This window comes from Pan paniscus, chromosome 1, assembly GCF_029289425.2.
Source record: "Pan paniscus chromosome 1, NHGRI_mPanPan1-v2.0_pri, whole genome shotgun sequence".
In the NCBI taxonomy this organism is placed as follows: domain Eukaryota; kingdom Metazoa; phylum Chordata; class Mammalia; order Primates; family Hominidae; genus Pan; species Pan paniscus.
In genome coordinates this window covers 148,902,979-148,920,499 of record NC_073249.2, presented here as the reverse complement: position 1 = coordinate 148,920,499, position 17,521 = coordinate 148,902,979, and the positions used below count along the sequence as shown (strand labels likewise).

Here is a 17,521-nt window from a genome sequence, read left to right as displayed (position 1 = left end):
AAATATGTGCAGACACATAATCCAAGAAATATTTGTGTCCATTTAAGAATCCACTGGTTTATTTCACGTTTACATACTGAACACAGGTAATAAATAAAAATTCCTGCCTTTAAAAGGAGAGGGCATTCCCTCCCAGTGTGTTGTACTGCTCGGACTTGTCCAAGAGCCATCTACACATAAAATAAAAAGAATACATTACATACAACATCTGAAGCATCATTAGCTCATTTTTTTTCTACATTAAAAACCTCACTATAAATATGAAAGACACTTAAATAAAAGGAAACCAAGTTCTCCTGGTCAAAAGCTACAAATACATTCTATAGCCTCAGTGAGAATCCTCCCTTTAAAAAAAAGGGTAAAAAGAAAATGTATCAAAACTCATATATCAAACCTAAAACAAAAAATACATGCAGACTTCTAAGTTCAGAAGCTTCAACGATTACGATTTTTAAAAATACAAAGCACTGTAAATCCACTGTTTTAATCCACAGGTTTAAAGCTAAACGTGAAACACAAAAGTACTGAAAGTAAAGAACATTAAAAAAAAATGGTATAACCTGCAACACACTAGAGTAGCAAACTATAGGAATTTCAACCTTTAAGGTGCAATTGGAAATAGAAAAATGACGAAAATACGGCATATTAAAATCCATTCACGTATGAGTAAAACCAGTGAAGTGTCTTCTAAGCAATTTATATGTTTTTTAATACTATTAACAAGACGTCTGTGCAAACTTTCAATCTGGCACAATCCTAAAAGAGGGAAAATAAATTGTTTTCTATTAAGACAAAACTTCCTTTTTTAAAAAAATTTTTAAAAAATTTCTTTTAAATTTTACTTACCTTGTCTAGTTTTCTTTCCCCCCTTTTAGGCCAATATACAGCTTACAATTTTAACAACCTTATAATAAAAGTTAATATCTCAATAAAATAACAGAAAAATACCGAGAATCACTTCAACTAAACACTCTGAAAAACAATTTAAAATACTTAAGAGTATAACTTACCTCCATCTTCTAAAGGTCTTTTTTGTCCCCCATAACCATAGTCATTTGAATTCAGTGATGTCCCTGCATCACCTCCAATTTTTGCTGCAATCTAAAAAAAAAAAAAAGAAAAATACCATCATAAACTATTATATACTATTCATTACTAAATTACCCCCATTTACTTCCTGATACATGTATATGTGAAATATTTAGTATCACATAAGAAAATTTACTTGAAAAATTAAAATTATAGTTCAATTTATTGCTACCATTAATACTTCAGGCAGTTAACATAATAATCATGAGATTATTAAACTTCTGATACATCCATATAAGAAGCAACAAAGAAGTAATCAACTAGGAATCCGGAAGAGAGACCAGATTTAAAGAAAATCTGGATCCTATCTGGCTGTCATGACACTTCAAAAGATGTGTGTAAACACATAGAATGTGAACACTTTGTGGGACTCAAAGGCTATGCTATCTAGTAAGGTAGCCACTAGCCATATGTGGTTATTGAGTACTCGAAATGTGACTAGTCTGAAATGATACTTGCTCTAAGTGTAAAATTACTCACTGAATATTGAAAACCTGGAATATAAATCATCTTAAATTTTTATATTAAGCACATGCAAAGGGGGTAATATTTTGGATATGCTGGGTTAAACAAAACATGTGGCTCACATTGTACTTCTACTGGACAATGTTGTTCTAAGGATATATGTAGGAGTCCAGGGAGCTCAAGTCTTAAAAAAACCTCAGCTGCAAAACCATAATTCTCTTAGAAGATTTTTAAATTTTAGAGTAGGGCAAATAATTTATTGCACCTGACTGAACCAATTTAAGAAATACCCAGCTTTGCTGTCATGGTGGCTCATGCCTGTAATCTTAGCACTTTGGGAGGTGGAGGTGGGTAGATTGCTTGAGCTCAGGAGTTCAAGAGCAGCCTGGGCAACATGATGAAACTCCATCTCTACTAAATACAAAAATTAGCCAGGTGTGGTGGTGCACGCCCATAGTCCCAGCTACTCGGGAGGCTGAGGCACGAGAATCACTTGAACCCAGGAGGTGGAGGTTGCAGTGCACCAATATCATGCCCCTCTTGGATGACAGAGCAAGACTGTTAAAAACAAAACAAAACAAAACAAAAAAAAACCTGGCTTCAAGTCACAAGTAGGGCACAATCAGCAGATACTTACTGAATTTTTCTATAAAAGGACAACTGAAGTAGTTCCCATTTCCATGGGGAATCATGGAGTGGTTCTGCCACATTGCTGAGTGATCAGCAATAGGCCAAGCTCCACACTGCAATACTGTACATTCATTATTGATGTGTGATGGGCTCATAAGAATTTATTATATAATTATTTCAATTTTGAGTATATTTGAAATCTTCCATGAAAAAATATTAAAGAAAACCTAACTTTTGGTGACTGGGATTCCCCAAAGAGATCCCCATATGGATAACTGCTTCAAGTTTTTATCATCATCAGACAACTGGAGAGGGTAAAATTATACTTAAGTGCTGAAGTCATAAATTCAACATGGATCACTTAAGTCTATGTATCAGTTCCCATATACTAACTTCATCAGACAACTGGAGAGGTTAAGATTATAGTTAAGTGCTTAAGTCATAAATTCAACATGGATCACTTAAGTCTAATTACACATCAGTTCCCATATACCAACTGTATTTCCTAGGACTCCTAGATTTCCCTTTTCCTAATCTAAAAATGCAAACACCTACCACAAAGAATATTAGGATCAAGTACTAGATTGCTTGATAAAAAAAAAAAAAAGGTACACTCTCAGCCGGACACAGTGGCTCATGCCTGTAATCCCAGCATTTTGGGAGGCCAAGGCGGGTAGATCACTGAGGTCAGGAGTTCGAGACCAGCCTGACCAACATGGAGAAACCCAGTCTCTACTAAAAATACAAAGAAATTAGCTGAGCGTGGTGGCGCATGTCACCCAGCTACTCGGGAGGCTCAGGTGGGAGAACTGCTTGAACCCAGGAAGTGGAGGTTACGGTGAGCCAAGATCACGCCACTGCACTCCAGCCTGGGCAACGGCATGAGACTCTGTCTCAAAAAAAAAAAAAAAAGGTAAATTCTCGCTTTGGTCAATCTAACCTTCTTTAACCATCTTTCACTTTACCAATTACAAACCTGTTTTTGTTTCTGGGTGTCTAATTTAAATCTTATTTTCCTAATAATGCCTGAAAACACTGCTTTTCCACCCTTAGGTCTTAAAGCACTTAGCATTTGAATTTTTCCTCAGGAAAGTAAATACACTGCTGGGTATCGACAGGCACTAGAAGGAAAGTATTTCAGGCCAGAGAAAATGGTGCTACCAAGAATAGGAAACGGTTTAGCCTATGAATACCTTCTGCAGTTAGCTTTTATAAATACTCTATGAGTTTGCAAAGCAGCACTCCTTGAACTCCAAGAAACTTCTATACAGAGAAAAGACACTTATTTATACAACTTTACCCACTGAATAGTTCAAAAACTAACCAAATGAAAATGAAAGCTGAGGCCAGGCGTGGTGGCTCATGCCTGTAATCCCAGCACTTTGGGAGGCCAAGGCAGGGCGAGGGGGATCATGAGTTCAGGAGTTCGAGACCAGCCTGACATGGTGAAACACCACCTCTACTAAAAATACAAAAAAAAAAAAAAAATTAGCCAGGCACAGTGGTGCGCACCTGTAATCCCAGCTACTCGGGAGGCTCAGGCAGGAGAATCACTTGAACCCGGGAGGCAGAGGTCGCAGTGAGCCAAGATCGCACCACTGCACTCCAGTCTGGGTGACAGAGCGAGACTGTCTCAAAAAAGAAAAAAAGAAAAGAAAAGTAAAGAAAAGAAAAAATGAAAGTTGACAGTTCACACTAAAGAACCAGTAACAGCATTTCAAAAACTGAGAACTGTTACAAAGACATTAGAGAAAAGCGTTTAATAAAAATACCAATAAAGAAGCCAAGCTCAGTGGCACCTGCAGCCCTAGCTACTTCAGAAGCTGAGATGGGAGAACTGGTTGAGGCCAGGAGTTCAACGTTAATACAGCAAGACTCCATCTCTTAAAAAAAAAAAATTGAAAAAACAAAATGAACTGTAGATTTGATAATTTTCTAAGATCTATAGAAAATACACAATTCCTAGGTGACTACAAGGATAGTTAATTTAAGAAAAATAGTAATTCCTAAAAACCAACCTCCAACTATATTCAACTCCTTTTTCAGAGTACTTGAACTCAACATATTCAATTTTTATTAGACATTTATCAAGTGTGGGAAACTTTTTACTTTATTTAATTATTATTATTATTTGAGATGGAGTCTCACGATGTTGCCCAGACTAGAGTGCAGTGGCGTGATCTGGGCTCACTGCAACATCCGCCCCCCAAGTTCAAGCGATTCTCCTGCCTCAGCCTCTCGAGTAGCTGGGATTACAGGCGCCCGCCACCATGCTTGGCTAATTTTTGTATTTTTAGTATAGACAGGGTTTCACCTTGTTGGCCAGGCTGGTCTTGAACTCCTGACCGCAAGTGATCCACCCGCCTCAGCCTCCCAAAGTGCTGGAATTACAGGCGTAAGCCACCATGCCTGGCTACTTTATTTAATTTTAGTTTTACAAAAATAATTCAAGCTTTCCATCTGGACCATTATCTACTTCTTGAATGAGTAAGTTATTTTTCCTGTTTTCACTACTTTAGCATTTCTCACCTCTATTGAGGAAGCCAAGAGATGAGAAATCCAAGAATTTGGGAGTTGAAAAGAAACTTAAAAGACATAGTAGTCTCTCTTTATCTTCAGTTTTTGCTCTTCACGGTTTCAGTTACCTATGATATAGTACAATCAGATATTCTGGGGTAGGGGAGGGTCCCCTCATTCATATAACTTATTACAGCATATTGGTTTAATTTTTTTAAAATTTGCCCTTCTTGTCCAGTAATACAGTGTATTGTTGTAATTGTTCTATTTTATTTTTTTAATTAAATTAAATTTTTGAGACAGGGTCAGGCTGTTGCCCAAGGATGTAGTGCACTGGCACGATCATGGCTCACTTATGCAACTACATAAAGGACCCAACATTGTCAACATTCTAGACTTGACCTCCCAAGTTCAAGCAATCCTCCCACCTCAGCTTTCTGGATAGCTGGTACTACAGGCAAGCACCACCATGTCTGGCTAAGTTTTTGGTTTTTTTTTTTTTTGAGATGGAGTCTCACTCTGTTGCCCAGGCTGGCATGCAGTGGCACGATCTCGGTTCACTCCAAGCTCCACCTCCCGGGTTCACGCCATTCTCCTGCCTCAGTCTCCTGAGTAGCTGGGACTACAGGCGCCCACCACTCCCGGCTAATTTTTTGTATTTTTAGTAGAGACGGGGTTTCACTGTGTTAGCCAGGACGGTCTCAATCTCCTGACCTCGTGATCCACCCGCCTCAGCCTCCCAAAGTGCTGAGATTACAGGCGTGAGCCACCGCGCCCAGCCTATTTTTTGGTATTTTTTATAGAAACAGGGTTTCACCATGTTGCCTAGGGTGGTCTCAGACTCTTGGGCTCAAGCAATCTTCCTGACTCAGCTTCTCAAAACACTAGGATTACAGCCATGAGCCACCTTGGCTAGCTGATTTCTTTTCAAAGACAACGTCATAGTTAAAGTGTTAAGATTATAGGTGTGAACCACTATGCCCAGTCTTGCACTAATTTATTATTATCGTTAATACTGTGTCTGATTTAGAATTTAAACTTTATAGATACATATGTATAGGAAAAAATATTACCATGTATATATTGGATTCAATACTATCTGTGGTTTCAGATATTCACTGAGGTTCTTGGAATGTATCCTCCGAGGTTAAGAACAGACTATTGTAGTTTACTTAATTAACTTCTGAGACTCAGAAAATCTCTAAAATCAGGTGGTATGATCAACTATAGTCCCTCAGTATCCCTCGGGGATTGGTTCCAGGAACCATGCAAATACCAAAATCCACAGATGCTCAAGTTCCTTATATAAAATGGTACAGTATCTGCATATAACCTACGCAAATCCTTCAGTATAAAGCATCTCTAAATTACTTATAATACCTGATACAATGTACATAGTTGTTGTATTGTTTTTATTCATATTACTTGTATTGCTGGACTGTTCTTCCATTTTTCTAATATTTCTGATCCATGGTTGGCTGAATTTGCAGATGCAGAGCCCACAGATACAGAGGTCTGACTTGTACTTTAATTCATTAAAAATGTTTATTGATTTAATTCAGTAAATGTTGAGTACCTACTATAGGCAAGGTCCTGATGGAGTTAGTAGTTCCCATACACCAGACATGTGAAGAAACGTGGACACTAGAAATATTACCATACCATAACTTGCTTATCACAAGCCTTGCTAAACTGTCACAAAATGATTTAAAAAAAGAATCATGCTCAAATGTTAGTTTTCACTGAAGAGACTGATGGAAATAAAAAAAAACAACAGCTCTAGTCTATATTTTCATTTCATTCAAACAACATTATGCAGCCTAAATCACTTTTATAATTGTCAGAGAAGAGACTGCAAGAAGGATCGAATACATAATGACTAATTTCATAGTTGTCTAGAGGGGAAGGGATGAGGGTTAATAGTCTTGCTTAGCTAATCATCTAGTCTGATTCATTTCTACCTTCATATAACCTCGAGGAAAAAAACGGTAGATAAACACATTTTAATTTTCCAATGTTCTAGAGACAGAAGTTGCTATTAGTACCACTGCTAAAGACCCAATCAAACAATCCCAATCTCTGGAGTTACAGCTTGATATACACAAAAATAAATTTCTTAAGTGCACAGGCTGGAAACCCTGAACTAAAGCAGCAATCTGGTGTCCCTGTGTTGAATTTAGCTCAGAATATTATAAAAATCTAAAAATTTCACATAAAAGCCAGAAAAAAAAAAAAAAAAAAAAAAGACTGGCAACTAAATGACCAGATGTCAACAACCAGCTAGAGTTAACATTACTGGCATTACCAGGTACAGACCAGGAATCATAATTACTTGTCCTGCTTTTCTGAATAACAACTATCCAACTAAAAATACCAATGGCATCCCCACTGGTACAGCCTTTGAAGCTCCTTGAGAGCAGGAAACTATGCCTATATCTCTTCCTTCCAAAAACAAAAACAGCATAGTATTCTAGACAAAGAAAATAAACTTAGGATTAGTTGAGGATTCTAGAAACTTAAGTCAATATTCTCTTAAATACACAAGGAGGAAGTAGTTCAGATATTAACCTAACTTTTGTCTAAGTACGCTTCTGTATATTCCACTTATATCATCAGAGTAACAGCTACAACTGACATTTAGAGATATCATCAAATGTAATGGGTAATTCCAGGCAAAAACTAAAGTTAGGGAGCTCAGATTTAAGATCATTTTTATAAAGAAATCATTACAGCAAAGACATCAGGACAACTGATCTATTAGCATACACAACAATAAATTTCACAATTTGCCAACAATTTCTATATTTTAAGAAGTATAAAGAAAGTATGGCTTAGCCTAATAATAAAATCCAATTTTTTTTTTTTTGAGACAGGGTCTCGCTCTATGCCCAGGCTGGAGTGCAGCAGCGTGATCTCCACTCACTGCAATCTCCACTTCCCAGGTTGAAGCGGTTCTTGTGCCTCAGCCTCCCAAGTAGCTAGGACTACAGGCACAGGCCACCAAGCCCGGCTACTTTTTGCATTTTTTGTAAAGATGGGGTTTCACCATGTTGGCCAGGCTGGTCTTAAACTCCGACTTCAAGTGATCTGCCTGCCTCAGCCTCCCAAAGTGCTGGGACTACAGGCGTGAGCCACCGTATCCGGCCTGAAATCCAATTTTTAATTAAAGCATTGCAACACAAGGTCTTCCAGTATCTGGATCCGCTTGTACCTTTCCTTGCCTCGTTTCACGTCCTCCCACCCCCATCTTCTAGCGACTTCACTTCTGGGTCCTTGCCATTCCCTCAAGTCCCCATACCTCTGCGCATGCTGCTTCTTTTCTTTACTGGCCAAACTCTCTTTCATTTTATAATGTCTTGCTCAAATATCACCTTTACTTAGGAAATTGGGCATCCCCTCCTAACTTGTGTCCCGTACAAGGTGCCTGACTTATAGAAACTCTATAAACACTTATAAAGCAAGTGGATGAATTAAATATCCATATTTTGTCTGCTCTCGTTAAAGTATTAATCAGATAATCCTGTTCATTTGCATTTGGTCAAGGAACTATATCATAGCTTCTTAGTAGGAAAGAATTCATGCATTAAAACAAACGAAAAAAAACAAGGCCGGGCGCAGTGGCTCACGCCTGTAATCCCAGCTTTGGGAGGCCAAGACGGGCGGATCACGAGGTCAGGAGTTCGAGACCAGCCTGGCCAGCATGGTGAAACCCTGTCTCTACTGAAAAAAAAACAAAAAACAAGAAATTAGCCAGGCATGGTGGCGGGCGCCTGTAATCCCAGCTACTCGGGAGGCTGAGGCAGGAGAATTGCTTGAAGCCGGGAGGCAGAGGTTGCAGTGGGACGAGATCGCACCACTGCACTCCAGTCTGGACGACAGAGGGAGACTCCGTCTCAAACAAAACAAAACAAAACTCCAGTATCTACCTACAGTGTGCGATACCAATTAATCTAATGTGCTGGTTCTGATAAAATAAAATAGTTGGTTCCAGTAAATAAAATAGTTCCCTTAAGTTTTACAAATCAATCTAATAAAACACGCTAAGAGTGTTTGTCATAGTTATATGCTTGTTGCTAAACATGTTCAGAATTTCTTAAATTACGTGGAAAAAACCGCAGAACTAATATTAATGATGACCTTTTGTTGACTACTCCTAGTATTTCTGGTTATAAAGAAGTACAGGTACATGTTTATAATGCGTTCACATTAGATGTGTTACAACGGATTTTATGAATTCTAATTTTGACTCAATGTTCCCTCAACTGTACCGGTAAAAAGTTAACTAAGTGAACTCCTAATGCAACGAAAACACAGCACAACACTGGTTTCTAATTATCATTAGCTTAAAACTAGTAAAAAATGCCCAGCACCTAGTACAATATGCATAGTGTCATAGAGAATAGGATTCTTTTGCTTACATGCAAATCTATACCAACATCATACATTTTGAAATGTTAAATATATTAGGGGACTATCTAAAAATGTAAAGTTCAAATTAAGGTATCTTTTATTTTCCTGGAATACACGCACTATTTTAACAGCTTACGTCTGGGAAAGTGGTGCCTTCAGGGCAAATGCACGCACTACGTAATACAAAGAGGTCTGGTCAGTTTACGACTCTGAACTGAGAGGCAGATTCAAATTGAAACCTCTGGTATAATGGGCCTGAGGCCATTTTGAGAAATAAGGGGGGCGGACTGGTGGAACAGACTGACACGTAAATCCCGCCCAGAAAAAGGCTGCTTTCAAGTCCCTTCCTTGTAGAGGTGTGACGGTGAATGGTACTGAAAGCGGTTTTAATTGCGAGAGAGAACGGAAATGAGCTGTAAAGCCTACTTTAATGACAAATCCCTTCCCTTGCTATGGCTCCAGGACAGACCCTAGTTCTTTCCCAAACTCATTACCAGAACCTTCCATTAAATTGTGTGAAACTAACTGCGCTTTATCCCCTGGAAGAGGATCTTTATCTAAACTAGCTCACTGGAGACACGCGAGTGCCGCAGAAGCGGCAGAAAGACTTCAGGCCTTCTTTGCGCAGCACGCGTCGGGGTTCTAAGTGGATTAGGCACCAAGAACACAAAACTGGGTTCTGGTCTCTAATCATTATTACCAACATGGGGAAACGTGTCTCTTCACATTTCAGGCCGGAAGAACACCTCTTTCCTCTTCCTCATGCGCTTAAGGGTAGCGGCCTACTCAGTCAGCGGCCAATTACCGTAAGCTTTCGGGATTCCGCCGCGCGGTCCACACTTACCTGCCGGGCTCTCTGCAGTGCATCTTTGAAAGCGTCGTTAACTCCTCCACCACCACCGCCGCCACCACCGCCACCAGCTGAGCCAGAAGAGGGGGGAGGCACTGTTGAATAGTCTGCCATGGTTGCACTATAAGAGCCGCTGCCGCCTGTCCAGAGACTTCCTCTCAGCTAACAGCTAAGAAAGAAAGAAAATGGCGGCCGTCGAAGCTCTATTACATTCTTGCGCGACCATCGTGCCGTAAAGGGGCGGAGACTGAAGGAACAAAATCTCGCGATGTTTCCGAGGCAACGCGCCAGTGTGGGTTAGGGCTGAGAAAGAACGACAGGAACAGAGACGTCGCGAGAATTAAGTTTAAGACTTCGCGAGAGCAGGGTTTCTTTTGGCGCCTCCTCTCCGCGCGTTCTTGGGGTGAGGCTGGGTAATTGTTCCTGCAGGGTGGTGGGTGATAGTGGCCAGTGGACTGCCACTGTGTTTGGGTGGTGGGAAGCCTGAAGAAAAGGTTGTTTCTTACCGGTCGCTGCCTCAGGGAGGTAGTGCGGTAGAATTTTCCACTATGAGTCATTCTCGGTGTCCGCGGGGAAGGGCGTGACAACGACGGGCGTGACGGCGACGCAACAGTGTCTCGAGAGCGCTGCCGCCCGGAGGGCGCCAGGAGAAGTGCGTCCGAGACGCCGCGCGGTGATGCTCCGGAAAACGTCTGCCCGGCCTAGCGGGAACCCAGCATGATTTTCAGGGTAGTAAAGTGTCCCTGTATTTTACTTACAGACTGTCAGATTTTTTAGTTTTATCACGAGGGTGGGTGTTGAATTCAGGCTGGAAGCCTGTTAGTTCTCGAACATATTTTAAGTTTTTTGTTTAAAATAATGTGGATGAGGCTCTAAAAGTATGACTGCCCTTTTCTTTATCCAAAAACGTGATTGTTCTTAAAGTTCAGTGTTAGCCAGATTTAGTAACCTAGTATATGTATGTGTCCATGGCCATTTTTATTAAGGGTTTTTTTTGTTTTGTTTTGTTTTTTTGAGAGTCTCGCTCTGTTACCCAGGCTGGAGTGCAGTGGCGCGGTCTCGGCTCACTGCATCCTCCGCCTCCTGGGTTCAAGCGATTCTGCTGCCTCAGCCTCCCGAGTAGCTGGGACAACAGGCGCCTGCCACCACGTCTGGCTAATTTTTTTGCGTTTGTAGTAGAGACGGGGTTTCACCGTGTTAGCCAGGATGGTCTCGATCTCGTGACCTCGTGATCCACACGCCTCGGCCTCCCAGAATGCTAGGATTATAGGCGCGAGGCACTGCGCCCGGCCTGTTAAAGTCTCTTAAGTTAAGAACAGCATTGTTTCTTGACCAAAATAGATTTTGTAGCTTCTTAGGCGTAGTTTCTCCCACCCCATCCTGTGGGTACTCAAATGTAAGATCATATTCTGAATTGTCATCACAGGACTAGGTGTATATATATGTGTGTGTGTGTGTGTGTGTATATATATATAAATTGGTATTTTATGTTATGTACTTCAGTTACCAAGTAATGCCAGACATTTCTTCAGACCTTCTCCAACATATCGTGGCATGTAATTTACTGTGTTAATAGTAGTAAGCTCCAGGAATCGTGAGGATACTTTAGAAGTCTTACTCTTTATTATTGAGTATATCACAATGACTTTTTTTTTCCAAAATTATTTCTGTTTAAATAACAAACAATGAGGTAAAATGAACTTTCTCGACTTTGTGGCATTTTGTCTTACTTGGTTAGGTCTAAAAAAATACTTTTTCCGCAGCTCTTAAGAGTAATTGTGAGAAATATATATATGCTGCATTCTTTCTGAAAACCTAAAAGTAATGTGTTCATTTGCTTAACCACCAAAATAGCAGTTAATATGAATGTAGATACAGGTGAGCCATCATTTCCCTTTAATCAGCTTTTAAGGCAGTAGTATCCATTTATAGCTCTGATGATCTTTTTCAGTGTTCGTGGCCATCCCTATAAATTTTGGTGGAATTTGCATTTGAAAAATCAGTGCACGTATGGGACTACAGATTTAATCATAATGTATAGAAAAACAGTAAAAGCAGTGTTGGGTGTGCGGCTAGGTAGAAATTTTCCAGTTGTATTTTGAAAATGTCTTGATTTTTTCGTATTTTATTAATTAGGCAATGCAATCAGACCTTTTGATCAATGTAATTTACCACAGTGCTATAATTTACCCTCAAAACAAATTTATGTATATCTCAATTTATTTTAGTTATCACTGAATATTGAAAATACGTAAGGACCTCAATTTTTTTTTTTTTTTTTTTTTTTTACATACTCGCTCTGTTGCCCAGGCTGGAGTGCAGTGGCACGATCTTGGCTCACTGAAACCTCAGCCTCCCGGGTTCAAGAGATTCTCCCACCTCAGCCTCTGGAGTAGCTGGGATCACAGGTGTGCACCACCATGCCTAATTTTTTTTTTTTTTTTTGAGACGGACTCTCACCCTGTCACCCAGACTGGAGTGCAGTGGCATGATCTCGGCTCACTGTAACCTCTGCCTACTGGCTTCAAGCAGTTCTGCCTCAGCCTCCCGAGTAGCTGGGATGACAGGCACCCACCACTACGCCCAGCTGATTTTTGTATTTTTAGTAGAGACAGTGTTTCACCATGTTGGCCAGGCTGGTCTCGAACTCCTGACCTCATGATCCACCCTCTTTGGCCTCCCAAAGTGCTGGGATTACAGGCGTGAGCCACCGCGCCCAGCCAGAATAAAATTCTTGATAGCTTAATCTTTTGGAAAAATTAATGCTTGAGACAAAGGTTCTGGGATTACAGGCGTGAGCCACCGCGCCCAGCCAGAATAAAATTCTTGATAGCTTAATCTTTTGGAAAAATTAATGCTTGAGACAAAGGTTCTTTGTGAAAATATAAATAAACTGCTTTTTAGGACCTCTTCAGTGAAGCTGGGAGGAATATTTGGGGGGTTGCTAAGGTGTCATTCCAAACTTTTCAGTGTTCTTCAAATCTAATAAAAGAACAAACATCTTTAGTGTATTATACAAAAGGCCTCTTTGAATATTAATGGAGTATTTGGTTACTCCACACATTCATTGCCAGGATCTGTCCTTTGATTATGATCATGGGAGATATAACAGGGCATCATAGGATATATAGGAAATAGATTATTAATTTTTAGAGAAAAATTTGGAGCTCTCCACCTCTTCTTGTAAGACAACACTCCCAGCTTTCTATTACTTTAGGTAATAATGTTAGATTGAAAGTTTGGGACTCCTGAAAGCATCTATCTTAAATAACTGGCCTTATCCGGTTCTTAAGTGAGTTTAGCTTATTCCATAGCATACATTACAATAATTTATAATAAAGCTGCTATATACAAATATGCACTAATATACTTGTAATTTCTTGTAAATTGATCCTATATTTGTTTCCTAGATGTTCCCAAACAGCTACCTACAAAACTTTGGTTTTACATGTTGCCTCAAAAACAAAATGTCTAAAATTCATATATTTACTGTTCTTATTCTCCCTTTTTTTGTGGTCAAAACATTTATTGTTTCTTTTCCTATTGGATCATATATTTAGATAATCAGTTCTTCTATTACATTTATCTTTTTCATTAACCTTTAGCTAAATAAAAAAATCCAGATGAAAAAGTCTTTTCTCATGAAACTTAACCTGACTAACCAATTGCAATGACCTTTTATTTATTCAGTGGTTACCCACATTGGCTACAGGGAGCTTTTAAAAAATATGAAAGGTAGGCTGGGCGAGGTGCCTCACGCCTGTAATCCTAGCACTTTGGGAGGCCGAGGCGGGTGGATCACCTAAGGTCAGAAGTTCAAGACCAGCCTGGCCAACATGGTGAAACCCCAGCTCTACTAAAAATACAAAAATTAGCTGGGCATGGTAGCGGACGCCTGTAGAATTGCCTGAACCCGGGATGGGGAGGTTGCAGTGAGCTGAGATCGCACCACTGCACTCCATCCTGGGTGACAGAGCGAGATTCTGTCTCAAAAACGAAAGAAAGAAAGAAAGGTTAGCCCTAACTCCTACTCCCAGAAACTGATTTAATTGGACTATATGTGAATCCGTAAAAGCTTCCTGGGTTAATGTAGGGGTGGGTTGCCCCTCCACACCTGTGGGTGTTTCTCGTAAGGTGGAACGAGAGACTTAGGAAAGAGAAAGACACAGAGACAAAGTATAGAGAAAGAAATAAGGGGACCCGGGGAACCAGCGTTCAGCATATGGAGGATCCCGCCAGCCTCTGAGTTCCCTTAGTATTTATTGATCATTCGTGGGTGTTTCTCGAAGAGGGGGATGTGTCAGGGTCACAAGACAATAGTGGGGAGAGGGTCAGCAGACAAACACGTGAACAAAGGTCTTTGCATCATAGACAAGGTAAAGGATTAAGTGCTGTGCATTTAGATATGCATTCACATAAACATCTCAATGCCTTACAGAGCAGTATTGCTGCCCGCAGGTCCCACCTCCAGCCCTAAGGCGGTTTCCCCCTATCTCAGTAGATGGAACATACAATCGGGTTTTATACCGAGACATTCCATTGCCCAGGGACGGGCAGGAGACAGATGCCTTCCTCTTGTCTCAACTGCAAGAGGCATGCCTTCCTCTTATACTAATCCTCCTCAGCACAGACCCTTTACGGGTGTCGGGCTGGGGGACGGTCAGGTCTTTCCCTTCCCACGAGGCCATATTTCAGACTATCACATGGGGAGAAGCCTTGGACAATACCTGGCTTTCCTAGGCAGAGGTCCCTGCGGCCTTCCGCAGTTTTTGTGTCCCTGGGTACTTGAGATTAGGGAGTGGTGATGACTTAAGGAGCGTGCTGCCTTCAAGCATCTGTTTAACAAAGCACATCTTGCACCGCCCTTAATCCATTAAACTCTGAGTTGACACAGCACATGTTTCAGAGAGCACGGGGTTGGGGGTAAGGTTATAGATTAACAGAATCTCAAGGCAGAAGAATTTTTCTTAGTACAGAACAAGATGGAGTCTCCTATGTCTACTTCTTTCTACACAGACACAGTAACAATCTGATCTCTCTTGCTTTTCCCCACAGGTTAATCCTAAAGTGCAAGACACACTTGAGAACCACTGAAATACACACGTGTACAAGCTCTGGCTGACTTTTGCTTATTTTTAATGGCTTGCAGTTTGTTTCTAGTTATGGGTATATAGTCTTGAGATGAATTCAGGGTCTAGAAACAGCTTTTTTTAAACTGTTAAAATAATTAAATGGGAAGTGATTAGACTGGGGTACCTCCAGTGCCCTGTGTTCCTACATAAGCAAACTGAAACCTAATTCAATGTAAACTGTCTTAACCAATCAGAAACTGCCAATTAACTTTTAACTAGGGACTTTTCACTGGAATGGTCCAAATCAGGCTGTTGCTCCACTTTAATCAAATGTTTTCTTTGCCTTGTTTCTGCATTCATCCTGTGAAAGTCCTCCTTATCCCTTCAGCCCTAAGTCATTGAACTACTTTCAATTGGGATCTGTCCTATTCATGAATCAATTGAAAGTTTTTCTTTTAACTGGACTAACTCAAACTTTTTGTTAGCTAGACTAAGGCAGAGTTTCTTAACAAAAGGTCACCAGCATCATCAAGAGTGCTTTTTAGCCGTACGTGGACCTACTGAATCATGTTTTGGGGAATCTATATTTCTTTCTTTCTTTCTTTTTTTTTTTTTTTTTTTTCCAGAAAGTAAGCATCATAGTTGATTCTACTCATCAAGATTTGAAAACTACCCTTTTACACAAAACATATTTAATATTTGAGGAATTAAAGTGAATTAAATTTTGTTTCCCTGGCTAGATTGTAGTAAATGTTATGAATACAGAAATTTTGTCTTCTCCCTTTTCCCCTCCTCTGTATAAAAGAGGGCTGGTCAAGGACCGGGTCTTATTCTTTGGTTTGCCCAGTATGCTTTTATGTTGGTAAAAGTTTAATAAATATCAAGTTGAATTCTTTATTCCACTTATCATTTTCCTACAAAGCTACATATGATTATGAATGTGGAGGGCCTTTGAGGCCAGATGGCACTGAAGGGTAGTTTCACACAAACTTTTCTTAGAATATCAGTCTTGGAAAGACCTTGAAGGTAATCTCGCCCATTTGTTTCATTTTATATTGGAGGAAACCATAACACAGATTGCTGAGTGCCTTCTACAAAGTGCCAAGATTAATTGCAGAGCTAAGACTAGATTTCTAATCCAGTGCTCTTTATTTTGTGAACTGTCTTCTATATGAAGCATCGGTGTTTGGGTTGGAGGTTTTCTGCTTCTTAGGTACAAGAGGAAGAAGAATCTGTACAGAACCAAAAACATCTTAATTTTTGTAATCAGGATGTCTACCTTTACTGACAACATTTACTGACAACATTTCCTTCTGAAAATAGGTTATTGAAAGATCAAGGATCTTTGCCAGTGAAATCCTTAACTGGAAGTGGGTGGGTACAAGATATAAAACTCATTTGGTATAACAATTTTGTTGTTTTTTAGTGGAACTTTGCTTCTCTGTTCTGACATTTCCATGTCTCTATTTATAGTAGTGATCTCTTTGGAATTTGCCTTCTTATTCCATTTGTTCCTTTATGTTGCTTCATATTAACTGATATTCTCACTTCATTTAAAAAAAAATTGAAGGGACATGTACTTAAGAAAAAGGAATTAATTTTTTTAATAAGAAATATCTGGAGGTACTATTTTTCTATGGTTTATCATAATCATTGTTTATGCCAGGTTATCTAATTGTAGCAATAATATAAATACTATTTTTTCAAGCAAGAATGGTAGTTTTAAAAAATTTAAGCGCATATTAAGCTTTAGACGCCTTTTATCCAGGACAGATATTACCTTTAACCTTGCTCCTTAACTATGCACTTTGATATAAATGAAGATTGAGAGGTTTTAGTTAGAGCTTTTTTTTTTTTTTTTTTTTTTTTGTTGTTTTTTTCTTGAGACGTAGTCTGGCTCTGTTGCCCAGGCTGGAGTGCAGTGGCGCGATCTCGGCTCACTGCAAGCTCCGCTTCCCGGGTTCACGCCGTTCTCCTGCCTCAGCCTCCCGCGTAGCTGGGACTACAGGCGCCTGCCACCACGCCTGGCTAAATTTTTTTGTATTTTTAGTAGGGACGGGGTTTCACTGTGTTAGCCAGGATGGTCTCGATCTCCTGACCTCGTGATCCAGCCGCCTCGGCCTCCCAAAGTGCTGGGATTACAGGCATGAGCCACCGCGCCCGGCCTAGTTAGAGCTTTTAAGTGGTAAACGGTCAAGGGCAGGAGCTATCTTATTTACCTTTGAGATGAAAATAATGCCTGGCATCTAGTAGGTCCTAATTAATCTATTCATTTATTCAATTCAACAAAAATTCTGGGCATTGTTCTAAGTGCTAGAGATACAGTAGTAAACAAAATAGACATATATCTCACCGTCTTGTCTTGAGCATGCTAGTGAGTGAAGGTGGATTGAAACCATGGATCACTTTGCAGAGACTCCCTATTGTTTTCAGACAATTATTTGTATCAGTCTAACCAATAATATTCTGTAGCTAATTAAGCAATGGT

General features: G+C 39.9%; 2 protein-coding genes across 23 annotated transcripts in view; one reads left to right on the top strand and one right to left on the bottom strand.

The window, feature by feature from the left end:
* The window catches only part of FUBP1 (far upstream element binding protein 1), a 35,842-nt gene extending 25,226 nt beyond the window's left edge, over positions 1-10,616 (bottom strand). For 9 of the 21 annotated variants that reach the window (XR_004664316.3, XR_004664317.3, XR_004664318.3 and 6 more), the window contains exons 1-3: positions 9,956-10,089; positions 1,011-1,101; positions 108-170 (exon numbers count right to left, since the gene is read on the bottom strand). Coding sequence is in view for 13 of the 21 variants with exons in the window: in XM_034928939.3 (XP_034784830.1) it covers positions 108-170; positions 1,011-1,101; positions 9,956-10,075 (274 nt within the window). In the remaining 8 variants the exon portion in view is untranslated. Of the gene's footprint in view, positions 1-107; positions 171-1,010; positions 1,102-9,955; positions 10,211-10,467 lie in introns of those variants that run through there. The other 12 variants (XR_010113129.1, XR_010113130.1, XM_055117069.3 and 9 more) reach the window with 6 other exon arrangements.
* The window catches only part of DNAJB4 (DnaJ heat shock protein family (Hsp40) member B4), a 42,549-nt gene continuing 35,281 nt past the window's right edge, over positions 10,254-17,521 (top strand). Inside the window, exon 1 of one of the 2 annotated variants that reach the window (XM_024927056.4) lies at positions 10,254-10,364. The gene's annotated coding sequence lies outside the window, so the exon portion shown is untranslated. Of the gene's footprint in view, positions 10,365-10,551; positions 10,691-17,521 lie in introns of those variants that run through there. The other variant, XM_063607195.1, reaches the window with a different exon arrangement.